The sequence below is a fragment of the Malus sylvestris genome, chromosome 7 (genome assembly GCF_916048215.2).
Source record: "Malus sylvestris chromosome 7, drMalSylv7.2, whole genome shotgun sequence".
In the NCBI taxonomy this organism is placed as follows: Eukaryota; Viridiplantae; Streptophyta; class Magnoliopsida; order Rosales; family Rosaceae; genus Malus; species Malus sylvestris.
In genome coordinates, this window is record NC_062266.1 from 35,279,757 (window position 1) to 35,305,195 (window position 25,439).

The window sequence follows — 25,439 nt, forward strand, 5'->3', positions numbered from 1 at the left end:
AAATTTTTTTTATGTAGCGGGGTTCAAGACTCTTCAATCTTCTAAATTAGTGTAACAATTTCAAAATTTTCCCTTCACCTTAATATTATAATTGTGAGATGAATAACACAAAATAACTCTGCCGTAGTGGAAAAGTAGTGGTTTACTGGTTTGTGCTTAATTGTTTCGAGTTCTAACTTCTAAACATGGAGGATGCATTTTAATCGAAGTCTTGATCGAAATGGGAATGGGAGAACCAATTTCAGTTAAATTATCTTTCCCTTTTTAATTTTAGTTTTAATTTTCCCAACAAAAAATAAGAACTCTCAGCCGGCTCTCCATTCGTCCCTGGTTGGAAAAAGAATAAAAAAACATTAGTTAAATGTTGTTTCATGAATCCAAAGTCTAAATCCAAGTCTGGAAAAAAACATCAGTTAATGATTTTTTTTATTAGAGTTCAAAGTCTGAATCCAAGTATTGATTGAAATGGGAATGGGAGAACCAATTTTAGTTATAGTTTCTTCCTTTTTTTATTTTAGTTTTAATTTTCCAGATTTTTATGTTTTTTTTGTTTTATTTTATCTTTAATATTAGTTAAAATCCATACAAACATCCATGTCATTTAATGAATAAATAAGAGCCATTGGATATCATGTAATCAAAAGGTTTCAAAAGAGTGTAAAAATATTTGAAAAAATATTTATCCTTTGATTCTATTTAATTCCATGTAACTAAACAAAAACCTAAACTAATAGGCCCACGCTGGAATAAACCTTTTAACCTAAAAAACAGCCCCACGATGAAGAATCCCGCAAACAAGCATTTCCAAATATAATTAGGAAGCCTAATCTACTAACAATTTTATATTTTTATTTTTGGCCTTCAAACCTCCAATAACAATTAGGAAATATACAAAATTATAAAAAGAATCACAACTAACATAAAACACGACGTATCCAATATTTTGCCTCATCTCCAATACGTAAATTATGCAATGGAAATGTTGAACTATTTGAGCCAAATGGTTGGTTGTTTCCCAAATGCATGGGTTGTTTATGGAATTTTGTTAACCTACCAGTTACAGTTGTATTTGCAGAAAGAATTTTTTCAAATTAAAGTTGATCAAATCTTATCTTTGATCAACCATGTCACAAGAAAGATTGAATGAGTTAGCTATTTTATCAAATGAAACAGAACTGGTTGAAAAATTAGATTATGTAAACTTAATTAGTACATTTGCATCTAAAAACGAGGGACGTGTAATATTTAAGTAATGTTTGTGTATTTTTCTTTTTTTTTATATTAATTTTTATGATATTTGATGTAGAAATGAATTTTTTTTTCATGTGTCTAGCGAATTATTTTTTTTACATATAAATATACAAAGAGTCGGAGGTCAAAAAATTCTAGGGCCCACTTCGAAACCTCTAAATTCTCAAGATCAACTGACACACTCCAACCATGATATCCTGAAATATCAAGGTAGGCACGTGCGGGTTGTTCATACATTCGTTGAAGCCATTTCGTACACTAGGTTCAATTTGGCAAAATAAGGATTTGGCATGACGGCGTTTGTGTTTTTCTTCAGGGAAGGAAATGCACACCTATACTTATGCATTTATTGTCATCTTTATTACCTGATTTACGGTATGTTATGATTAGTTGTTTATGGTCTACGCGTAATGTTCTATCAATTTCCGCTTGCTTTCAGATGGCCTCGTATAGCACAACTGGAGTTCCGAGATGATGAACTGTATTTTCATTGTCGACGCTGGGATTAAGCTCATGGACGCTGGCTAACGTCTCAACTACATTGAAAATACTGTATGCCTATGGTATGAAGCATGAATACTTCTCAACCGCCATCAGCATCAAGATTCAAATTTATAAAAGGAAAACCTCCCCCCTCCATTGATAGGGGACAAATAATGAATAACATCATTTGTTCATGCCCAAAATTTAAAAAACCCAGCCAGGCTTCTCTATGATTCTCTCTCCAGGTAAACGTCAAGGTCCTCTACCCAGTTTACTAACCTAACCTAATAGAAACAAAACTGCCTGCCCGATAATATATGCTATGACTTAGTGGACATGCTATCACACTACACGCTACCTTCATCTCCAGCTGCAAATTTTCTTCTCTGTTGATGCTCAGCAACCTTGTAGTCTACAACTTCACGAAATAGGCTTGGATCAAGCACGCAATCCTTACTCCCATAAACTGCAGCTTGGATGCTTGCCATTAGTTTCGCTATTTCTCTCCCAGAGAACCCTTCTGTCTTTGCCGCTGCTTCTCTAACCATATCATCTGTCAACCCCTTCATCTCTATCCTCTGTGGTTGTTTCTTAAACAAATTACGGAACCAACCAGATTTGCTTGATGAACCAGCCTTAGAAATGTACTTGTCCAGATACAATTTCAGCAGCTTAAAGCGTTCCTCTTCCCCAGGCAAAGGGAATTCAAGCACTTCATCAATACGATCAGCAACAGCTGAATCGAGATCAGCGGGACGGTTTGTGGCAAGGGCAAGGACTATGTCCTTGGATTGGTCACCAGTGCGGAACAGGAGAGCGTTGAGTGCACTTCTTTGAGCTTCACTCATATAGGTTTTGTTCCGCCTGCAAGTTTTGTTAAACACATTCAACCCTCTCTGGTGAGTTATCAATCGATCAGTCAGAGAGTGCAAGTTCTCCTTTTCTACGAGACTACAACGAAATTAAAACACCATTTTCATGCCTGTTAATTGAATGACTTACTCGCACAAAAATGCATCAGCTTCATCAATGAAAAGTAGCAGACCCTGCCGTGACTTTTTGGCCCAATCAAATAACTCATGTATCTTGGTAACAGCCCTTGGTCCAAGTGGAGCAACATCCCCTCCCGTCATCAATGCATAGTCTAATCCCTAAAGACAATTTGAATCAAGCATACACAAATACGAGAAGGAAGATTATGTTAAGGATGAAGGATGAAAATAAAACAAAAGCTGGCAGATCAAAATCATATGAGTATGAATGGAGCTGTCATGGAACAAATTACTAAAACTTTCCATTCAAGATACAGACTCTGAAGCAAAAGTCAAAACATAAAAACTACGTTGAAATAATATAAAAACACATTAAAATCATAAACACAGTTCTAGAAGTTTTATTATAGTTAATGGCAAGTAACTACTTTCCTAAATAACCGCACATCCAGCAGTGCTCAATATTGTCTAGCAGAAGAAGCAACAAAACGGAAATTAAAACCGAATACTGGTTTAAAGATAGGGTCAGATATCATACAGATTTACGAGCCATCTCTCTAGCAGCCATTGTCTTCCCAGTTCCTGGAGGACCATAGAAGAGCATGTTTCTGAATGGTGCTTGATGAGATTTTGTATTCGCAGTTGCCTTAGCCAAGTGTTCAATTCTTTTCCGAAGAGAAGGGTGTAAAACAACATCACCAAAGGCCTTCCCATTTTGTATTTGACCCTTTTTTCCACCGAGAGATAGGGCGCTTATAGAACGTGAGAATAATCCTGACCAAGGGTATTTCCCTTTAGAGGACTCTCTGATCAAAGATGGTTGTCCCAATATTCTATCCACGTAGCTCCATATCACCTTTGAACCTTCTCTGCATTGGATAAATGGGACGTGCATAAGAAAACAGCAAGGTACACAAGTTATTTCACGAAGGTAGACTCTTAACCTGCTATGACTTTAACTGCAAGTCTATCTCTGTGAATCTAATATCAATCCAGAAAAGAAGAACAAAACAAAAAACAAACTAAGTTTCAGATGTTAACAATTCATGGGCATTCACTAAGGGAATAACCGATCTAGAGTTTCATGTCCAAGTTGGTCCCAGGGGAGAGAGAGAGAGAATCAAATGCCAACACAGTTTTTTTTTTTTTTCCTTTCTCCACATGGAAAACATACAAAAATTGCTAAGCAAATTAAGAGGATGAACCAGGAGTATAGAAAGAAAAAAATAGATCCCTAGCTTTCAAAGGAAATGCCACACATAGGTAAAAGGGAAATGCAGTATTTCAAATATTCGTTTAAAATATCAACACAGACCTTGTTGTGTAAACACCTGCAGCTAGAGCTGTAACTCCCCCAACAGCAACAACTAGTTTATTCTGATCTGTCAGAATCGCTTTCAAGCCACCTGCAAAAAAATAGCTATTTCTGCATCAACAGTTTTTTAAGAAATAACATGAACTTATCCTAGTTCAAACTTCAAACGAGTATACGATGGCAAATAGAAGAGCCGCTGAGCTGCCCTTTTTTAGTTTGAAGAAGAATCATCCTTCTTTGTATAAGATATAGGAATAGGTAATGACTATGGCAAGTACCTCCAATATGATCAAAGGTGGTATTTATGGCAGAAACCCATTTCTCTTTCTCAGCTTTTGCTTTCTCTAACAGAAGGTCCCTTTTTATTTCTGCGGTTAGCTTTGCTTCAAGGGCTCTCCCTTCTGCATCTGCCAAAGCCTTCGCCAAGAAATTTTTACGATCTAGGTCAGACTGCTCCTTTGCAGTCCGTCGACGCTCCTCTTGGATATCAGCTTCTATTTGTCGACGAGTTTGCTCCAGCCTACTTGCTGATTCTTCTTGCCATTTTACCATCTCTTGGTTCCTCTCTCTTGCCAATCTATTTTCATTCTGCATTAACATCAACGAATTAAATCTAGAATTGAATTTCGTATTCTCCAAAAGCTTCCGCGTGAAATCCCCAAAAAATGTTCCAAGTCAGCTTGCCTCCATCCTCTTCTTTGCCAATTCATCCTGATACCTAGCCATTTGGGAATTTGTTTGGGCTTGAAACTGAGCTAGCTTTTTCTGCTCCTCGTAGATGGCCTTCTTCGTATCCTGTCATGAAGTAGATGACTTCAGAAAAACTGGTGCCAGGAAAATCACATCGGGAATTTACAAACTTGTAGGAGTGTCATTAATCCAAAAAAGCCTAATGGGGGTAATAAGTAGAACATCCTACCGCTTCAGTTTGGGCTTTCATTGCAGCATACTCCGCAGCCTTTGCGTTCAACTCAGCCTGCCTTGTCTCTTCATGCTTCACCGTAGCTCCGATGACCTATGCATTGGCAAAAGAGCAACCATTAAAGAAAACATCAATTCACGGAAAACCATCAAAATAAAGGGGCTGCTTGATGAAATTTTTAGCACATCCTGTTACTTCTCTCTAAGCACAAACATGGACAAATAATAAGACGAAATAAATGGCATACTCCATAAGTGCATTCCAACTTCTGAATTTAGACATGAACTATCAAATATTAAAAGTTATATTACTATAAAGTAACTAAATAAGAAACAGAGCCCGTCAATAAAGCAGAAGATCAAAATCCAAAAATCCCAGTTAAAAAAAAAAACAAATCAAATATAATTCCTGAAAAAGATGCAAAGAAAAGGCCCTAAATTGCAACCTCTTTGGCACTAGAAGATTTGGCGATTTTGTCCAACAACTTAGCAGCGCGCTCCAGAGGCTCAGGATCGAAGCCAGCGGCAGATGTCCTGGGTTGATCATTGCGAACCTTGGGTGGGGGAGGGGGCTCGGCAGCACCTCCGGTCGGGGAGGTCGAAGGCGGCGGAACTGACGGCGCAGATTGGAGCGGAGAAGAAGGGGAGGAGGGTTGTTGGGAAGCATTGGAAGGAGAAGAAGAGAAGGGAGAGAGGTTGAAAGGGCCGTCGGCATAAGCACAGTTGGAGTTGGTCTTGGACAAGGAGGTGGAGGCGGAGGCGGCCACGGCGGTGATAAGCCCTAATGCGTATGTGGGCTTGGCCATATTTGCAATTCCTTTTGGGGGTTTTAGTGAAAAGCAAAACCCTTTGGAATTAATTGGATTTATGGAAGGGAAAAAAGTGGGAGGAGGATTTTAGAGAGGTTTAATTAATTTATGTTTATTGGGAGAAAAATGTTTGTCTTGATGACCAAGGAAATCTAATATTCTCTCTCACATCGAATGGGGATGAATGCCCTCTTCGTTTTTCTGGCAAATAATACAAGGCAGCAGATGGCGGGTTCAGACGCTTTCAGTTGAGGGTTTTTGTAGGGTTTGTGAACTTTCGCGCTTCTAAAATATTTTATGTATGTGGGAATATTATTCATTTTTTTTAAATATAAATAATAATACAAATAGATTATAAGAATTCGGCTCTCATTGGTATTTGTTTTTTGCTCACCCATTACGTTTTTCTTTTCTTTTCATTTAGCTCTTCTCCTGCCCGGTCGAGCTGTCTGAGGTCAATAGTGCATTCAGTAAGCTCTTTCAGTATTCATCTCCGGAGACCGGTCATATACTTCAATCCTCATATTCCGTCTAAGCTCTCAACATTTTTGTTATAACATAAGTTGAACATAAATTTTTTAACTCATTTTATTAAGCTACACCATTTTCTAAAAAAAGAAAAAAAAATGACAAAAATTTTGGCTGGCGATGCCCGGCTTAACAAAAAGAATTATAAAACAAATTTTCTTTTATAACAGTCATCCTTAGAACTTAAAACTTTCTTAAAACGTAGTATGTAGGTTAGTATTTTCCGGGACTTAATTAAAAAGGAAAAGTTAGGTAATTAAAATAGAATTTTAATGAGTTATAAAATAACTTCACGAAATAGGCTTGGATCAAGCACGCAATCCTTACTCCCATAAACTGCAGCTTGGATGCTTGCCATTAGTTTCGCTATTTCTCTCCCAGAGAACCCTTCTGTCTTTGCCGCTGCTTCTCTAACCATATCATCTGTCAACCCCTTCATCTCTATCCTCTGTGGTTGTTTCTTAAACAAATTACGGAACCAACCAGATTTGCTTGATGAACCAGCCTTAGAAATGTACTTGTCCAGATACAATTTCAGCAGCTTAAAGCGTTCCTCTTCCCCAGGCAAAGGGAATTCAAGCACTTCATCAATACGATCAGCAACAGCTGAATCGAGATCAGCGGGACGGTTTGTGGCAAGGGCAAGGACTATGTCCTTGGATTGGTCACCAGTGCGGAACAGGAGAGCGTTGAGTGCACTTCTTTGAGCTTCACTCATATAGGTTTTGTTCCGCCTGCAAGTTTTGTTAAACACATTCAACCCTCTCTGGTGAGTTATCAATCGATCAGTCAGAGAGTGCAAGTTCTCCTTTTCTACGAGACTACAACGAAATTAAAACACCATTTTCATGCCTGTTAATTGAATGACTTACTCGCACAAAAATGCATCAGCTTCATCAATGAAAAGTAGCAGACCCTGCCGTGACTTTTTGGCCCAATCAAATAACTCATGTATCTTGGTAACAGCCCTTGGTCCAAGTGGAGCAACATCCCCTCCCGTCATCAATGCATAGTCTAATCCCTAAAGACAATTTGAATCAAGCATACACAAATACGAGAAGGAAGATTATGTTAAGGATGAAGGATGAAAATAAAACAAAAGCTGGCAGATCAAAATCATATGAGTATGAATGGAGCTGTCATGGAACAAATTACTAAAACTTTCCATTCAAGATACAGACTCTGAAGCAAAAGTCAAAACATAAAAACTACGTTGAAATAATATAAAAACACATTAAAATCATAAACACAGTTCTAGAAGTTTTATTATAGTTAATGGCAAGTAACTACTTTCCTAAATAACCGCACATCCAGCAGTGCTCAATATTGTCTAGCAGAAGAAGCAACAAAACGGAAATTAAAACCGAATACTGGTTTAAAGATAGGGTCAGATATCATACAGATTTACGAGCCATCTCTCTAGCAGCCATTGTCTTCCCAGTTCCTGGAGGACCATAGAAGAGCATGTTTCTGAATGGTGCTTGATGAGATTTTGTATTCGCAGTTGCCTTAGCCAAGTGTTCAATTCTTTTCCGAAGAGAAGGGTGTAAAACAACATCACCAAAGGCCTTCCCATTTTGTATTTGACCCTTTTTTCCACCGAGAGATAGGGCGCTTATAGAACGTGAGAATAATCCTGACCAAGGGTATTTCCCTTTAGAGGACTCTCTGATCAAAGATGGTTGTCCCAATATTCTATCCACGTAGCTCCATATCACCTTTGAACCTTCTCTGCATTGGATAAATGGGACGTGCATAAGAAAACAGCAAGGTACACAAGTTATTTCACGAAGGTAGACTCTTAACCTGCTATGACTTTAACTGCAAGTCTATCTCTGTGAATCTAATATCAATCCAGAAAAGAAGAACAAAACAAAAAACAAACTAAGTTTCAGATGTTAACAATTCATGGGCATTCACTAAGGGAATAACCGATCTAGAGTTTCATGTCCAAGTTGGTCCCAGGGGAGAGAGAGAGAGAATCAAATGCCAACACAGTTTTTTTTTTTTTTCCTTTCTCCACATGGAAAACATACAAAAATTGCTAAGCAAATTAAGAGGATGAACCAGGAGTATAGAAAGAAAAAAATAGATCCCTAGCTTTCAAAGGAAATGCCACACATAGGTAAAAGGGAAATGCAGTATTTCAAATATTCGTTTAAAATATCAACACAGACCTTGTTGTGTAAACACCTGCAGCTAGAGCTGTAACTCCCCCAACAGCAACAACTAGTTTATTCTGATCTGTCAGAATCGCTTTCAAGCCACCTGCAAAAAAATAGCTATTTCTGCATCAACAGTTTTTTAAGAAATAACATGAACTTATCCTAGTTCAAACTTCAAACGAGTATACGATGGCAAATAGAAGAGCCGCTGAGCTGCCCTTTTTTAGTTTGAAGAAGAATCATCCTTCTTTGTATAAGATATAGGAATAGGTAATGACTATGGCAAGTACCTCCAATATGATCAAAGGTGGTATTTATGGCAGAAACCCATTTCTCTTTCTCAGCTTTTGCTTTCTCTAACAGAAGGTCCCTTTTTATTTCTGCGGTTAGCTTTGCTTCAAGGGCTCTCCCTTCTGCATCTGCCAAAGCCTTCGCCAAGAAATTTTTACGATCTAGGTCAGACTGCTCCTTTGCAGTCCGTCGACGCTCCTCTTGGATATCAGCTTCTATTTGTCGACGAGTTTGCTCCAGCCTACTTGCTGATTCTTCTTGCCATTTTACCATCTCTTGGTTCCTCTCTCTTGCCAATCTATTTTCATTCTGCATTAACATCAACGAATTAAATCTAGAATTGAATTTCGTATTCTCCAAAAGCTTCCGCGTGAAATCCCCAAAAAATGTTCCAAGTCAGCTTGCCTCCATCCTCTTCTTTGCCAATTCATCCTGATACCTAGCCATTTGGGAATTTGTTTGGGCTTGAAACTGAGCTAGCTTTTTCTGCTCCTCGTAGATGGCCTTCTTCGTATCCTGTCATGAAGTAGATGACTTCAGAAAAACTGGTGCCAGGAAAATCACATCGGGAATTTACAAACTTGTAGGAGTGTCATTAATCCAAAAAAGCCTAATGGGGGTAATAAGTAGAACATCCTACCGCTTCAGTTTGGGCTTTCATTGCAGCATACTCCGCAGCCTTTGCGTTCAACTCAGCCTGCCTTGTCTCTTCATGCTTCACCGTAGCTCCGATGACCTATGCATTGGCAAAAGAGCAACCATTAAAGAAAACATCAATTCACGGAAAACCATCAAAATAAAGGGGCTGCTTGATGAAATTTTTAGCACATCCTGTTACTTCTCTCTAAGCACAAACATGGACAAATAATAAGACGAAATAAATGGCATACTCCATAAGTGCATTCCAACTTCTGAATTTAGACATGAACTATCAAATATTAAAAGTTATATTACTATAAAGTAACTAAATAAGAAACAGAGCCCGTCAATAAAGCAGAAGATCAAAATCCAAAAATCCCAGTTAAAAAAAAAAACAAATCAAATATAATTCCTGAAAAAGATGCAAAGAAAAGGCCCTAAATTGCAACCTCTTTGGCACTAGAAGATTTGGCGATTTTGTCCAACAACTTAGCAGCGCGCTCCAGAGGCTCAGGATCGAAGCCAGCGGCAGATGTCCTGGGTTGATCATTGCGAACCTTGGGTGGGGGAGGGGGCTCGGCAGCACCTCCGGTCGGGGAGGTCGAAGGCGGCGGAACTGACGGCGCAGATTGGAGCGGAGAAGAAGGGGAGGAGGGTTGTTGGGAAGCATTGGAAGGAGAAGAAGAGAAGGGAGAGAGGTTGAAAGGGCCGTCGGCATAAGCACAGTTGGAGTTGGTCTTGGACAAGGAGGTGGAGGCGGAGGCGGCCACGGCGGTGATAAGCCCTAATGCGTATGTGGGCTTGGCCATATTTGCAATTCCTTTTGGGGGTTTTAGTGAAAAGCAAAACCCTTTGGAATTAATTGGATTTATGGAAGGGAAAAAAGTGGGAGGAGGATTTTAGAGAGGTTTAATTAATTTATGTTTATTGGGAGAAAAATGTTTGTCTTGATGACCAAGGAAATCTAATATTCTCTCTCACATCGAATGGGGATGAATGCCCTCTTCGTTTTTCTGGCAAATAATACAAGGCAGCAGATGGCGGGTTCAGACGCTTTCAGTTGAGGGTTTTTGTAGGGTTTGTGAACTTTCGCGCTTCTAAAATATTTTATGTATGTGGGAATATTATTCATTTTTTTTAAATATAAATAATAATACAAATAGATTATAAGAATTCGGCTCTCATTGGTATTTGTTTTTTGCTCACCCATTACGTTTTTCTTTTCTTTTCATTTAGCTCTTCTCCTGCCCGGTCGAGCTGTCTGAGGTCAATAGTGCATTCAGTAAGCTCTTTCAGTATTCATCTCCGGAGACCGGTCATATACTTCAATCCTCATATTCCGTCTAAGCTCTCAACATTTTTGTTATAACATAAGTTGAACATAAATTTTTTAACTCATTTTATTAAGCTACACCATTTTCTAAAAAAAGAAAAAAAAATGACAAAAATTTTGGCTGGCGATGCCCGGCTTAACAAAAAGAATTATAAAACAAATTTTCTTTTATAACAGTCATCCTTAGAACTTAAAACTTTCTTAAAACGTAGTATGTAGGTTAGTATTTTCCGGGACTTAATTAAAAAGGAAAAGTTAGGTAATTAAAATAGAATTTTAATGAGTTATAAAATAACTTCCTCAACGATCAATATATAAAAGATGAAGAGTAGTGGCTAAGCTAGAGATATTAATCATATAAAGGTACCAATATCGTGATGTTTCTTATTCATCAACAAATTTGATATGATATGATATGATGGACGCCAAAGTTGATACAGTGTTTCAAAGAATTACACGTATGATTGATCGAGCCCGGTTTTCACCTTCAAATGGGAAAAATAATAACGATACAGTACATGCTAATTAAGATGATTCATCAAAATTAGGGCAGCGGTGGGGTTGCGGTGGCAAGCTTGGCTCTCAGGTCTTTTCTCAAGATCTTTCCAGACGCAGACTTTGGAATTGCATGGACAAAGTGCACCTTGTGCAGTCTCTTGTAAAACACCACCTGCATGCAGTTTCATTCATTCATTTTCACTATTCCAGACAAATTAATTATTATCAATTCCTTTGCAAATATATATATATATATGTATTTGTATGATGTACCTGTTTTGCTATAAATTCCTTTACAGCCTCTTCAGTAAGTTCAAGACCATCAGACCGAACCACAAATGCAACTGGAACCTCACCAGCAGCATCATCTTTTTGCCTGCTCGTTAATTGCAATCATTGATAACACAAATACGTTATGCTTCGATCAACGTTTTGCGAGCATTTGTTGTGATTAATTAATGGGATTAACTAGACATTGTTTGTGTAAAAATACTTACGGAACAACGGCCGCATCTGCAATTGATGGGTGGCTTATAAGGAGGGACTCCAGCTCAGCTGGTGGCACCTGTAAAACAGGATCATATATATAAGCCCTCGATACATACAGACATACATACATATGTGTTAGTTTATAAGTGTATATGCTGAAATGCAATAAGAAATCAGTTTAAATGTCAGCCTTTGGATCATAGTCCAAGTGGGCAGCTAAGATGTAATCTTAGAGTATGTGATAGTTTATGTCATGTGTCATTACCTTATAGGGTAAATGAATGAAGGGCTAGATTTAAATGATGTGATGAAGGAATATTCTATTCCTAATTGTTACATGTGCTCAGTGTGCGTGTGAATGAATAGAAATCATCTCAGTTTTGCTTCTTCTTCAAGCTCTAGCTTTCTCTCTCTAAAATTCTCACTTTCTCTCTTAAACTCTTAATGTCCAGTTTCATAGATTGTTGATTTGAAGAAACTTACATACAAGATAACAGTCTATATGCTAACAATATGTACATCGTTCATTCGCGAATGATTGTATAAAAGCTCGAATTAATTTTTTTTTATTTAATTGAAAGATTAATGCTATATATATCAAGCTTCTTAATTAACTAATCATTAACGAAAATTATATTATAATAACATGCATACTTGGAAGCCTTTGAATTTGATGAGCTCCTTGACTCTGTCAACGATGAAAACCTCATCGTCATCATCCACATAACCCACGTCACCGGTGTGAAGCCAGCCCTCCGTGTCTATGGTGGTTGCCGTAGCCGCAGCGTCATTCAAATATCCTGGTAGGGTACGCATCGTACGTAATATATGGTTAATTGTTTAGGAGAAATTAATCAGAAAGAACAGAGATCGATAAATAATTAATTAACGCAGATTAATATTTAGGATAGGTAGTTAATTACACCTTTCATAATTTGAGAGCCACGGATGCAAATCTCGCCTGGTTGGTTATAGCCGAGTGACAGACCAGTTTCAGGGTCAAGGACCCTGAGCTCTGCATTTCGGACCACCGTCCCACACGACCCTGACTTGGATGGCATCGGTTCCTTTGCGAATGCCATGCACATTGACAGCACCGGCCCTGCCTCCGTCATCCCATAACCCTACATTCATTTCATTCACAGTAATTAATTAGTTAACCATATTGTTAATACTTAATAGCTTCAACTAATTACGATTTACTTGCACATAACTCAGTTAATATAACTGGTAAGCAGATTCTAATTAGTAGTTGAAATTGTTAAACGATCAAACATTAGCTATTAAGTTTTGTTCCAATAAAATAGGGTTTACAAGAGCGGTCTTTAATTCCCTTGATCATCGCTATCCACGCGTGTGACTGCTTGCATGCATCCATCCAAGGCCCCGATCTATTAGCTAGGGTTAGGGATGGACAAAATACCCATGGGTTTAAATAATCGTGGTTACCCGCCCATTTAAATTTCACGATTATGATTAAGGGTAACCATTTAGACGAACAAATGGGTATAACTGTTTATCCGTGAAATTTAAATGGACGGTTATGAGTATTACCCGTGGTTATAACGGGTATCAATCTGTTATGAGTATTACCCCGATTAAAGTGTCTCTTCCATGCAAATCTATACAGCTCAAATGCTTCTTGGCGACTGCAAAGGACACTCGTACTCTTCCATGAATTCATGATGCTTCAGACTTAGCAGGCCATTTTGAAGCCGAACATCCTGCGCCACGCACAAAACCATGCGGAGTTGTCTGCATGGATGGAACTTCCCCGCCACTTTGCAAAGGCATCCCATACAGCAGTTAAAATTTAAAATATCCTTCGTAAATTATTATTTTAATTATTGAAATTGTATGAGGACTTAAATGATTAAAATAGAAAAATACAAGCTAAAATGTACCTATAAGTTAACGGTGTTTAATTGTCAGAAAACGAAAATTATAACAAATTTTTCTTTTGTAATTTTCAAGTTGTTAAAAAAAACATGTAGACAGGTGAAAAATGAGTAAATGGGTAAAAAAATGGATAAACGGGTGAACGAATAAATGGTTATGGTTAAATAGGTACACGGTTATTGGTATGATTAACCGTTTATGCAATTACCCAACGGGTAAACCGTTATGCGGGTATGAACATAAACGGTTATAGGTAAATAACCGCAGTTACCCGTCCGCCATAACCGTTGCCCATTCCTAACTACGGTCCCCGTCTTCAATTATTTTATTTGTTATTGCTTACTTTTGTGGCTGCTATTGTAACACGTACATCCATATCATAACTTTTTTGGGGATACAACAATTCTATCGAAACTATAGAGAACTAAAAATATAATTTAAAAAGACAAATTCCCAAGCCATTAGCCCCATGCATTCATTTAACTAATAACATCCAATAAGGTGATCCTAATATTTCATAGAACAAATTTTGAAGGGAATTAGCTAAGTTTGAGGCTATGGAGCGGCCAATTTGGGGGTGCACGAGAGAGTATGTCCGTGTGTGCGCGCGCCATGTGGGTGAGGTTAAATTAAGAGTAATATTACGGAGATTAAAATTTTAGACAAAATTTATAAATTAAATGACATGAAAGTTGTTATTGGATTATTACTTAGATGTTGATAAACGTGCTCATTTCCTATTGTTGACACATCATTTAGTTTACAAATTTTATCTACAACTTTGTCTCCCTAGTATTACTCTTAAATTAATTAATTTGAAAAAATTATTAGGAACACGTAAGTTTGCTTCTCAACATACACTCTAACAACTTAACAAAACAGTCACGTAAGTTTGTTTCTCCAGTGGCAGATTGTTTGTGTACACGTCACGTAAATTGACTGACCAGCATATCAACAACAACACATGTTCCCAACGCTCATTCTCCTCTACCCTACAACAACACTTCAACATTACACTCCACTTAAACTGCTAATTTTGAATTATTAGGTTCCCTCTGTAAATAATTGCGACTACTACGAAAGAAATGTTAGATTTACAATTCATACGGTCAACGCGGGAGCTACTGAGCTAGACAATCTGTACTACGGCTATGAATGTCATCCGATCCGATTTAGATTTGTAATAATATTCAGTGATTTTGTCTGAATCGACGGTGCTAATTCAACTAGCATGAATGAAATGAATGTAGATGATTGACTGAAGAATCCATTGAGAAACGAAACAAGTCATGTGTACACTTGTACTAACCTGACCCAACAATGCCTGAGGGACTCGGCTCTTGAGCGCCTCCTCCAGCTCCTTCCCCAGGGGCGCCGCTCCTGACAACACCACCCTAATAGAGCTCAGGTCAAACTCCGCCACCATTGGGTTCTTCGCCAGCGCTATAACCAGCGGCGGCACCACCGCTGCCACTGACACTCGGTACCGCTGAATCAGCTCCAGAAGCGTACCTATCTCAAACTTGTGCATCAGCAGAACTCCGGCCCCTGCTCGCAGCGAGCACAGCAGCACGCTGTTCAACGAAAATATGTGAAACAACGGCAGCACGCACAATACGACATCGTCCTCCTTCAAGTAGAGGTTTGGATTCTCTCCGTCCACCTGCTGGGCCACGCTGGTGACCAAGCTCTTGTGTGTTAGAATGACTCCCTTGGGGAGCCCCGTGGTCCCCGAAGAGAACGGTAGGGCCACCGGGTCCTCCGCGTCGATCACCACGTCCGGAAGCTCATTCTCGTTGGCCTCGGAGAGCACGGAGAAATGCAAGCAATTCTCCGGAGGATCGTCAATCGTGACGACCATAAAGTCTTCGCCGAGTTTTGGGTAGTTATTTTGGTCGGCACCGTCGGCGGACGAGGGATGTTCTCGGAGCTTATCGACGTACTGGGATTGAGTGATGATGAGTTTGGCATTAGCGGCTTTGACCTGCTTGAAAATCTCGGCAGAGGTGTAGAAGGGGTTGGCGGTGGTGGTAACGGCGCCGATCAGGGAAGCGCCCATAAAAGCGAAGACGAACTCTGCGCAGTTTTGAAGGAGGATCATGATGACGTCGCCTTTTTGGATGCCTAGATTGGAGAGGCCGGCGCCGGTCTTCTGAGAAATGAGGTGGGTCTCGGAGAAAGAGTATGATTTTCCGGTGGAGCCCACGATCAAGCAAGGTCTGTCGGAGAACTCGGGGAGGTTCTGGAAGCAGTAGGTGTGGAGAGGGAGGTGGTTGGGGATGGGTATGTCTGGTAGTTTTGATCTGAATACATGGTTAATGGTGGCGGTGGCGGTGGTGGAATCAATAATATTGTTGGTGCAGGCGGGGGGTTGCAATTGGGTTAGGTTTTGTTGAGAGGTAGAATTAATCAGAGGAGGCATGAGATTGGTAGATGTGTCTGCCGGCTTTTGGGTTTCAACGGAATTAGAAGCAATGGAGATCATGGTGACTGTTGCTTCTTTGTGTGTGATATATCGACCAATAAACAGATTGAAATATACAGAAAAATAAGAATTTGAGAAAGAGGAGGCTTGATATAATATAGCAGGCTAGCAGAAATGAATCAAATGATGATCAGAGAGAAGAGAGAGAGAGAGTAGCTACGTGCGCGTTGTTGTTGTTGGTCACAAAAAAGTGGAGTTTGTCAGAAGTAATAAATATAAAGAGATGGGTTAAGAAGGAGGAGGTAGGTAGAAACAAGGGTTGCTCTGTGTGTGTGAGAGAGAGAGTAGCTACATGTGCGCCGTTGTTGTTGTTGATCAGAAAAAAGTGGAGTTTGTGAGAAATAATAAATACGAGGAGGAGAGGCCAGATGGGTGGAGGAGGTAGGTGGGTGGGAACAAGGGTTGCTCTGTGTGTGTTAGAGAGAGAGAGAGAGAGAGAGAGAGAGAGAAGAGGAGGGGGGGGGGGGGGTGTTGAGTTTTGGCAGATGGGGTTTAAGTTGAGGGGTAAAAGGGTTAGGAGGAGAGCATGCCTTACCACACGTTCAATCATCAACCAACCAAGCCTTCATACTGTCGTATTCATATATTATACGTAATCAATTTATCATGTGTTAGTGAATAAGTGCCAAGCATTTTTCCTCTCGGTTTTGGATTCAATGGTTGCCGTCCATAGGATGGTTTTTTATAAGGAAAGTTAATGAAAATGACTTGAAAACTTTGAGTTTTAATGATAAGGACAAAATAAAGAGTAAAATGAATAGTATCATATTTGACTTTTTAATGTAAAAATGTGGTTTTTCGTTAAAGTGAACAGTACCGTGGGCTTTTCGTTAAAGCATCTTTTTTTATAAGGTAATGCTAAAGGGACTAAATTTGTAGATTAAATTTTGTAAGTTAAATGACATGAAAGTTAATAATTAGAGTATTTTAAACGTTGGTAATGATCGGCCATGCACTGATCATTTCGTTGCATCTCTGCCATGAAGAATAATCGGCCAGCTTGGCCTTGGCGAAGAGTTGTGTGACAGTACCATCAACAAAGCCGAGTTTGTTATTGGCACCCAGTGAGATCTTCATGGCATGGGGACAGGTAAAATAATTGTGCCCGTTCAGGGGTTTCGAGACTAACATCATCGATGGGTGATCTGAATGACCTGAATGGTGGATAAACAATGGATTGGAAGTGTCAGCCTTGGCATCATAATTGCTTCCGCTCAAAAGCTCGTCTTTAGACATGGCAATGGTCGACGAAAAAAAAAACGCTACTTTGAAATAACAACAAAAGGGAGTAGCTTCAAAAGATAAAAGGGTTTTAACTTAACTCTGATACCATAAAAAATAGCGGACAAAGTATGTTTTGCAAAAGTGAGTTTTCTTCTATTCATAAGAAGACTTTTATACAAAGATTCAAAAGGAAAATAAATTTATACAATTCAATTACAAATTTGTCTCGTATAATAACCCAAAATATCAAGAATGATATCGTTGACTTCTCAATAGCTGTTACTTAGTCCCTTTCCTTCAACATTGACCTTTGAATATTAGACATTATTATTCCATTTTGTCCTTTAAAATTTTAATTTGCTTATATAACATGTTTTGAACTTTCAACTTATGTTATTGTCTTTTATTTTATTTTATTTTAACAAACTATATGATCTACATTAAAAGAAGGAGATGAACTAAGCCTCACAATGTGCTACAATGGGATTGTCATAATAATGTGGTTCAACTTTGCTTTTGGCGAGAATCGAACATAAGACGTTTCACTCACAAGTGAAGAGGAATACTAATAGTCTGTAGTCCTAAGTGGCATGTCATTGTCTTTTAAACCATCGATTTTGTCAATTATTTTGTTAAGTTAGAGTTGTTTGCATAAAAAATTTGTCGTACGTTGCACATTAAATTAAAAAAAAAATGAAATAATTAACGATTGAGGAGAGGTTAGATATAATTGAAAGTAAGAGAAGACAAAGTAAAACAAAGTCCAAAGTTGACCAGGCATGGTTATAGCCTTCCCTTCTGATTAAGACATAATTAATATATCTAGTATTTTACCAAAAGAAATGAAAATTCAACAAGCTGCCTGCCTTCCCCATCTCCAACTAATTGACTATTACGTACAGCCCCTCCCTCCACCTCCACCCCCACGAACTGACCTTCTCAGCCAAATATACAATTTCAAGTACCCACTTCTTATTCCCTAGTTTTGTTGTTGAAAACCAAATAGCTACTCTTTCCTGCATATGCCAACATACGAACAAGGCATGCATTAAAACGTGAAACTATCTTAAGGTAGGTACCACATGGATGTCTAACAACATGAGGGAACTATTGCTCCATTTCACTTTCAAGATTTTTCTTTCACGTTCCATGTGAATTTTACTTTAAAAAGAAAGGGGACTGGACTATACTATGGGATGTGTCAAGTCATTGCCTAAACTCAACACAAGGATAACATGTCCTCGTCATCCATGCAAGTCGGATACGTAACCTCTTACTTACATGTCAAAAGAAAAACCATTGGGTTGTAGTACTAGATAGTGAATTTTACTTACACTATAATTAATACTTTTAATTTTTTGTTGAATAACTCAAGTGTCAAAGGATAATGGAGATTAATAGGTCGTAGTAATCCTTGACATGAGGATTCTATCATTTTTTCCGCATATATTCTAAATAAGTAAGCATGTCATTAATATTTTGATTTATGGTGCTAAACAAATGAATTAGAAATGATGCTATTTGGACCCCGCTTAGCGACCACCTTTAGGATACAAAAGGGTCACACATAAATAGACATAGTCCACCTCTATTTAGGAAACACTTCCAAATGTTGAAAAAAAAATTGAAATCTGAATAAATGTACTACATATTTTCAAAAGCAATCTTAAACGAGTCTTTATAGCCTCTATAACTAAATTATTCAATATGAGAAACAAAGTACTATTGTCTAATAATATTTACAAAAAAATAAAAATAAAAACTTTTTTTTTATCATTAAGGGCACTTTTTATTATTATCAAGGACATTTTTGTTTAATCAAAACTTCATGAATGACTCCTTTTTTGTTCTTTGTCTCGAAGTAAAAAAAATGTTCTTGGTACAAAAGTTTATCCTAATGTTTTTCGATAAGAAAGGTTTTGGATTGAGAAGCTTTTTAATGGTTCTCACCAGTTTTATCATCGAAAGCCCACCAAAAATGGATTAAAATCTTAACAAGATTTTACAACTCTCCAGTCCAAGTGAAGCCCATCACCTCCTTGGCCCATATTTTGGGCTGCCTCCCTCCTCCGTCCTTCTTTTCTTTTTCGTTAAACCCTATTCGGTTTTTGTTGATAACATCCTTAAACCCTATCTGAGCTCCGACACATTTAGCGGTTTTAGACTCTCTCTCTCTCTCTCTCTCTCTGTGCAACCGTTGAGAGCGGAGCTCCACCTATTCTATCATGGCGTCTCTACCTCTGAAGAAGAACTACCGGTGCGTGCCATCTCTGCAGCAGTTCTACTCCGGCGGTCCCTTCGCCGTCTCATCCGACGGCTCATTCATCGCCTGCAAGTGCGGCGAATCCATTAAGATCGTGGATTCATCGAACGCCTCGATTCGGTCTACCATTGAAGGCGACTCAGATGAAGTTACCGCTTTGGCCCTCAGCCCCGACAATAGGCTGCTCTTCTCCGCCGGTCACAGTCGCCAAATTAGGATTTGGGACCTCTCCACCTTGAAGTGCGTGCGTTCTTGGAAGGTAATTTCCTAATCAATTCAATTCAAATTAAATCAAATGCTTCTCTTTGGCTGCTGATTAATTAGTTACTGTTACTAAAATGAAAAATTATTGGGTATGGCATTTTCGGTTTCGGAGTAGGGTCATGAGGGGCCAGTGATGGGAATGTCTTGTCACCCGTCTGGTGGATTGCTTGCGACTGCCGGAGCTGATAGGAAGGTTCTTGTTTGGGATGTTGATGGCAGCTTTTGCACTCATTACTTTAAAGGCCACAAAGGGGTTGTTTCTAGTGTTCTCTTCCATCCTGATCCTACTAAACAACTTGTAAGCTCAATGTCCACATAGATCTTACCTGTCGTTTCCGCCTTTATGTTTCCAGATGAAGTGGGATGAAACTACTTCTTTTGTGCATTTGTAACAACTCATCATGCTGACTGGTCTCTATTTTACTAGCTTTTCTCTGCAAGCGATGATACAAATGTGCATGTTTGGGACCTATTAACCAAGAAGTGCGTTGCGACGCTTAATGCGCATAACTCAACAGTAACTTCTATGGCACTGTCTGAAGACGGATGGACTTTGCTCACAGCTGGAAGAGATAAGGTAAGGCCTGAACTTATCTTGGGTTCACTCAATACTTTAGTGCTAATTTTCTGTGACATGTGCATGCATCTGTGTGCCTCAGTTTACACTTTTATTTTTTCATTCAGTACCACCTAGTATTCTCTTTGTTTGTTCTGAGCCTTAGTCTTTGTAATAGAGGCGGCTAAGTTTGATCTGAGTGTGCGCCAATTAAATATTGTGACTGGGGTTGTTTTGGGTCATGAATGAGTAGATCATGGATAGTGAAGGGTTTCAGTGGCCAACCTTAACTAGTTTGTCTATACTGACATAAGAATATGCTTTTGTCTAATTATTTTTTTGTTATGCAATCCTGAATTTTTTTTGTCAACATATTTTCTCAAATGGCTACTTACTCTGTCTCACTGGAAAGCTCACTGAGCATTATTTATCCTGCTGTTTACTTTCCAATGCTGTTGATATGTTAACAAGATATTGATTGCTGAATGGTTTTAGGTTGTAATCTTGTGGGACCTTCATGACTATATCTGCATGAAGACTGTAACAACATATGAGGTTCTTGAAGCTGTGTGTGCAATCCCTTCTGGAACTCCATTATCATCCTATTTGGGTTCCTGCAAGAAGCAAAGTGGGAAGAAAAGTGGATTACCTGAAATTTGTTTTATAACAGTTGGTGACCGTGGGATTGTACGGATTTGGAATTCTGAAGGGTAAATCCTAAGGGCGTTCTTATACTATTTCGTTTGACTTAATTTTGGTTATATAATTTTACTTATGTGTTAAATAATTGTGAGTTTGTTTTTTATGGAATGGTTTGTTTTTTATGAGTTTGTTTACTGGTACTCTATTTATTTTGACAGTGCAGTTTGCCTATATGAGCAAAAGTCCTCAGATGTTACTCTATCTTCAGATGTGGATCAATCAAATAGGGGTTTCACCGCAGCTGTCATGCTTCCTTCAGATAAAGGGTTGCTTTGTGTGACTGCTGACCAGGAGTTCCTTTTATATTCCCCAATTAAGTTGCCAGAGGGGACGCTGGAATTTGAATTGAGCAAAAGACTTGTAGGTTACAACGATGAGATTGTGGATATGAAGTTTGTAGGAGATGAGGAACAATTTCTTGCTGTTGCCACAAATCTTGAACAGGTAAATGTATCGGATTCATATCTATCTTAAGTTGTGCATATTGATGGCTTTCAAGTAGAATTGGTTTCTACTAAATATGTAAGTTTCTTCGTTGTTATCTTAAAACCTTTGAACTGACATTTGGGTGAAAATTGGTTTTGACATTAAAATCTTCTATAAGAGGCCCTTTTTCAATCTGTATACCATTATGTATTTCCACCATGTATGTTCACAAAGATCCTTGCTTCACTGATGAGGATTTAGAGCTGGTGCATGCAAATCTTCTTTTATGAATATTCTGATATAGATGATCACATTCTTTGTTTTTAGTGTGTTTTGTAGCTGAATATCCATCTGTTAATTTCCAGTTGTCTTTTATTTGGGAATTATTGTCGTTGACATTGTTCGCAAGTGTACATTTTTTGTTGTTTTCCTGTGACCTGGTCCTATCTATTTGAAGTTGGGCGAAGTTACCATGTGTGTGCATGCGTATATGTGTGATTAAGAAATATGTGTTATGTATTTGGTTATTGATGTATTATTTAATCTGGAAACATGCAGGTACGAGTATATGACATTGCATCCATGTCATGTTCGTATGTATTGGCAGGTCATACCGGAATTGTTCTATGCCTTGACACCTGTGTATCAAGTTGTGGAAAACCACTTATTGCGACCGGAAGCAAAGACAACACTGTAAGTTTCAGTTTCTGTTCTTCTCATAGGGCAGTCATATAGATTGCATGAACTCTATTAGAGACAACAGCTGTGTGAAAACACTTCATTCTCACCCCTCCCCTGTGAATCTCTCTCTTTCTCTATATCGCCGTGTTAATAAGTGGTTTGTTCGCATTTCTTACTCCATTATCTGTAGGTTCGGTTGTGGGATTCAGAAAGCAAATGTTGCCTTGGTCTTGGCATAGGTCATATGGGAGGTATTGGAGCTATTGCTTTCTCAAAAAAGCGGAAAGACTTCTTCGTTAGTGGTAGTAGGTGAGCACTTATGCAGCTTATCCTTTTACCAGCATTCTGTCTTACGGTTTGTTTACAATTGTAACCTAAGCTATCTTTGGAGTTACTGGTGATGCTTCAAATAGTTGAAAGATTACCCTATTGGTTGCAACCTCAAGGAGGATACTTCTATTGAGCTCTATTAGGTGCTTAAAATGACCTATATCATTTCTTTTTCAGTGATCGTACCCTCAAGGTGTGGAGTTTGGATGGTCTTTCAGACAATGCGGAAAAACCAGTGAATCTGAAAGCAAAGGCCGGTGTAGCAGCCCATGATAAGGATATTAATTCAGTAGCTGTTGCACCAAATGATAGTTTAGTTTGTAGCGGCTCCCAGGTTTGTAAGCTTTGAGGCACTGCTTCTTTGATTCTATCATTTTTATCATATTTCTATTTATAGTTGATGTTTCTTTGGAAGAAAGGAGGATCCTAAATACGCTGAATGACACTACCTTATTAAACTTTCTGGGTTTTCATTGATCAGGATCGCACTGCTTGTGTATGGAGGCTTCCGGATCTTGTACCAGTAGTTGTACTTAAGGGTCATAAAAGGGGAGTTTGGTCTGTAGAGTTCTCTCCAGTTGATCAATGTGTTATAACGGCTTCTGGTGATAAAACAATAAAGATATGGGCCATATCTGATGGTTCATGCTTGAAAACATTTGAAGGGCATACGTCAAGTGTATTAAGAGCATCATTTCTTACTCGTGGAACCCAATTTATTTCTTCAGGTAATGAGGCTTAGTTCCCGCTTTGGTTCTTTTCACATCCTTGAAACTCTGATTATATACGCATCGACTATGTTATCATTTTCAGGTGCTGATGGGTTGGTAAAACTATGGATGGTCAAAACCGATGAATGCATTGCTACGTATGATCAGCATGATGACAAGGTGCTGAAAATATGTATCTCAAGTTACTTGTCACTATAATGCATATTATAGGCTACGTCATTAGATATATTCATATATTACAAGATGTTAAAAGTTATAGCTTAGAAGTTAGGAATTTGAAATTCTCGTCATTGTCAATCATTTACACATGACCGTCATGTTGTAGTCACATCTATAGATGTTCTAATCGGTTCATTGAAAGTTCTCTACAAGATTGGATAATACACGGGAAAACATGTGATATTCATGTAGTAGTCAAGTTGTAGGTTGGACCCTTGGATTATAGCAACTAAATAGGTTGGGTGAGATATCTTGATGTTGGTCTTCTTCCTTTCTTCCCCACCAAGTAGGTTTTGCTTTCCTTGTTATTGACAGGATTTACCCTACAGGTTTATGCCTTGGCTGTCGGAAAAAAGACAGAAATGCTTGCAACTGGCAGCAGCGATGCTGTCATCAATATGTGGTATGATTGTACTGCTTCTGATAAAGAGGAAGCTTTTCGTAAGGAGGTGAGTTATCACACTGCTTTTATTTTTGGTGTATAGAGGTAATACGGTTTCATCAAATGCAAAATCTTAAAAATTGAACGGATTCATCTCTAAGCCCATTGATATTATATTTAACTGAATTTCATTAATAAGTCAGATAAGGTTATTGAAAGATTTGGTCAAAAGATTTATAGTTATATTGATAGGTGAAATCTTAAGATATTAAATGTGGATAAATATTCCTCCTAGGCAAACCCGCACGGCACCAGATTATCAATTTGTATTTTCTTTATCTAGTTATGTCAAATTCACTTGATATATATAGTGGAAATTTTCATGATTATACAGGAGGAAGGTGTTTTAAAGAATCAAGAACTAGAAAATGCTGTATTAGATGCTGACTTTTCTAAAGCAATTCAAGTTGCATTTGAGCTTCGCAGGCCTCATAAGCTTTATCAGTGCTTTTCTGAAATCTGGAGGTTTGCTTTTATCTTCTCTTTATGTTTTTTTTTTTTCCACTTGCTGGTTGTCTCGTAAACTTTGAGAATGTAACCTATTCAAATTGTCTGCAGGAAGAGAGAAACTGAACAGCAGATGGAGAAAGCCCTTCTTGCCCTCGGCGAGGAAGAGATCAGGCTACTATTTGAATATGTTCGAGAATGGAATACAAAGCCAAAGCTCTGTCATGTTGCACACTATGTGCTTTTCAAAGTCTTCAACATCCTCAGTCCAACAAAGATTAATGAGGTAGTTGTCTTTGCTGTACATAACTTTGTGCCCTCGTCTAATTAAGATTACAAAGAAAAGCACAGCGCTCTATAGATAGCTCAAGGCTTGACAGTGATTTTTGGTTTTGTCAGATAAAAGGCATTGGGGAAATCCTTGAAGGTCTCCTCTCGTATTCTCAGAGGCATTTTAGCAGAATGGACAGGCACGAAACAAACACGTATTTGGTGAACTACACTCTGACTGGAATGTCAGTCATTGAACCAGAGACAGATACAAGAGTATTGCAGGACAAGTCTTTGATGCACTCCGCTGCGGACGATGAGAATGGGACGTTAATAAACGTACCTGAAGATGAGGAGCGAAAGACCTCTGAGTGGTTGAAAGAAACGGCAGCTACGAAAAAACGGAAGTCAAAGAAATCGAAAGATGGTTCCAGTAAGAAAGTTAAGGCATAGAAGGCATTTGCAAGTTTTGGTCCTTGTAATGTATGTTTTATACTGTAATGGCATCTTGCAACATTAACGTACTCCATTTCGGTCATTTCGACTTAGCATTATTATTTGACACTAAAATAGGTTTTATGATATTTCTCTTGTAAACATTTTCTGAACGGATCAAAAATTGCGGATAAAAAAAAAAATCATTAATGACATGATTTTAATTGCGATTATGGCACAATTCGTTACAAGTCAATTTTTGAGCAAAATGCAACTGTTGGACACATGAATCATGTCCTACGGTGGGGGATTATTGCAAGGAAATAGATTTTATGTTGGCTTTTTGTTGAA

At 38.4% G+C, this 25,439-nt stretch overlaps 4 protein-coding genes across 4 annotated transcripts; 1 reads left to right on the forward strand and 3 right to left on the reverse strand.

The window, feature by feature from the left end:
- Positions 1 to 1,828: 1,828 nt before the first annotated feature.
- LOC126628592 (uncharacterized) lies at positions 1,829 to 6,278 on the reverse strand. Its single transcript, XM_050298336.1, has 8 exons — positions 5,409 to 6,278; positions 4,961 to 5,056; positions 4,726 to 4,836; positions 4,320 to 4,629; positions 4,042 to 4,132; positions 3,265 to 3,595; positions 2,737 to 2,885; positions 1,829 to 2,598 (listed from the first exon to the last, which is right to left on the reverse strand). The coding sequence occupies exons 1-8, from the start codon at positions 5,766 to 5,768 to the stop codon at positions 2,082 to 2,084; spliced, it is 1,965 nt and encodes a 654-aa protein (XP_050154293.1). The 5' UTR covers positions 5,769 to 6,278; the 3' UTR covers positions 1,829 to 2,081.
- Positions 6,279 to 6,576: 298 nt separating this feature from the next.
- On the reverse strand, positions 6,577 to 10,519 carry LOC126630328 (uncharacterized). Its single transcript, XM_050300411.1, has 8 exons — positions 9,844 to 10,519; positions 9,396 to 9,491; positions 9,161 to 9,271; positions 8,755 to 9,064; positions 8,477 to 8,567; positions 7,700 to 8,030; positions 7,172 to 7,320; positions 6,577 to 7,033 (listed from the first exon to the last, which is right to left on the reverse strand). The coding sequence occupies exons 1-8, from the start codon at positions 10,201 to 10,203 to the stop codon at positions 6,577 to 6,579; spliced, it is 1,905 nt and encodes a 634-aa protein (XP_050156368.1). The 5' UTR covers positions 10,204 to 10,519.
- Positions 10,520 to 11,085: 566 nt separating this feature from the next.
- LOC126628593 (4-coumarate--CoA ligase 2-like) lies at positions 11,086 to 16,557 on the reverse strand. Its single transcript, XM_050298337.1, has 6 exons — positions 14,923 to 16,557; positions 12,640 to 12,838; positions 12,369 to 12,514; positions 11,723 to 11,790; positions 11,499 to 11,601; positions 11,086 to 11,397 (listed from the first exon to the last, which is right to left on the reverse strand). Exons 1-6 carry the CDS (start codon positions 16,096 to 16,098, stop codon positions 11,272 to 11,274), a joined length of 1,818 nt encoding a protein of 605 aa, XP_050154294.1. The 5' UTR covers positions 16,099 to 16,557; the 3' UTR covers positions 11,086 to 11,271.
- A 2,873-nt stretch (positions 16,558 to 19,430) lies between these two features.
- Positions 19,431 to 25,321, forward strand: LOC126628590 (protein TORMOZ EMBRYO DEFECTIVE-like). Its single transcript, XM_050298335.1, has 14 exons — positions 19,431 to 19,844; positions 19,965 to 20,147; positions 20,277 to 20,426; positions 20,901 to 21,115; positions 21,266 to 21,551; positions 22,092 to 22,226; positions 22,405 to 22,523; positions 22,722 to 22,878; positions 23,026 to 23,272; positions 23,358 to 23,434; positions 23,824 to 23,943; positions 24,271 to 24,401; positions 24,495 to 24,669; positions 24,783 to 25,321. The coding sequence occupies exons 1-14, from the start codon at positions 19,548 to 19,550 to the stop codon at positions 25,104 to 25,106; spliced, it is 2,616 nt and encodes an 871-aa protein (XP_050154292.1). The 5' UTR covers positions 19,431 to 19,547; the 3' UTR covers positions 25,107 to 25,321.
- Positions 25,322 to 25,439: the final 118 nt, after the last annotated feature.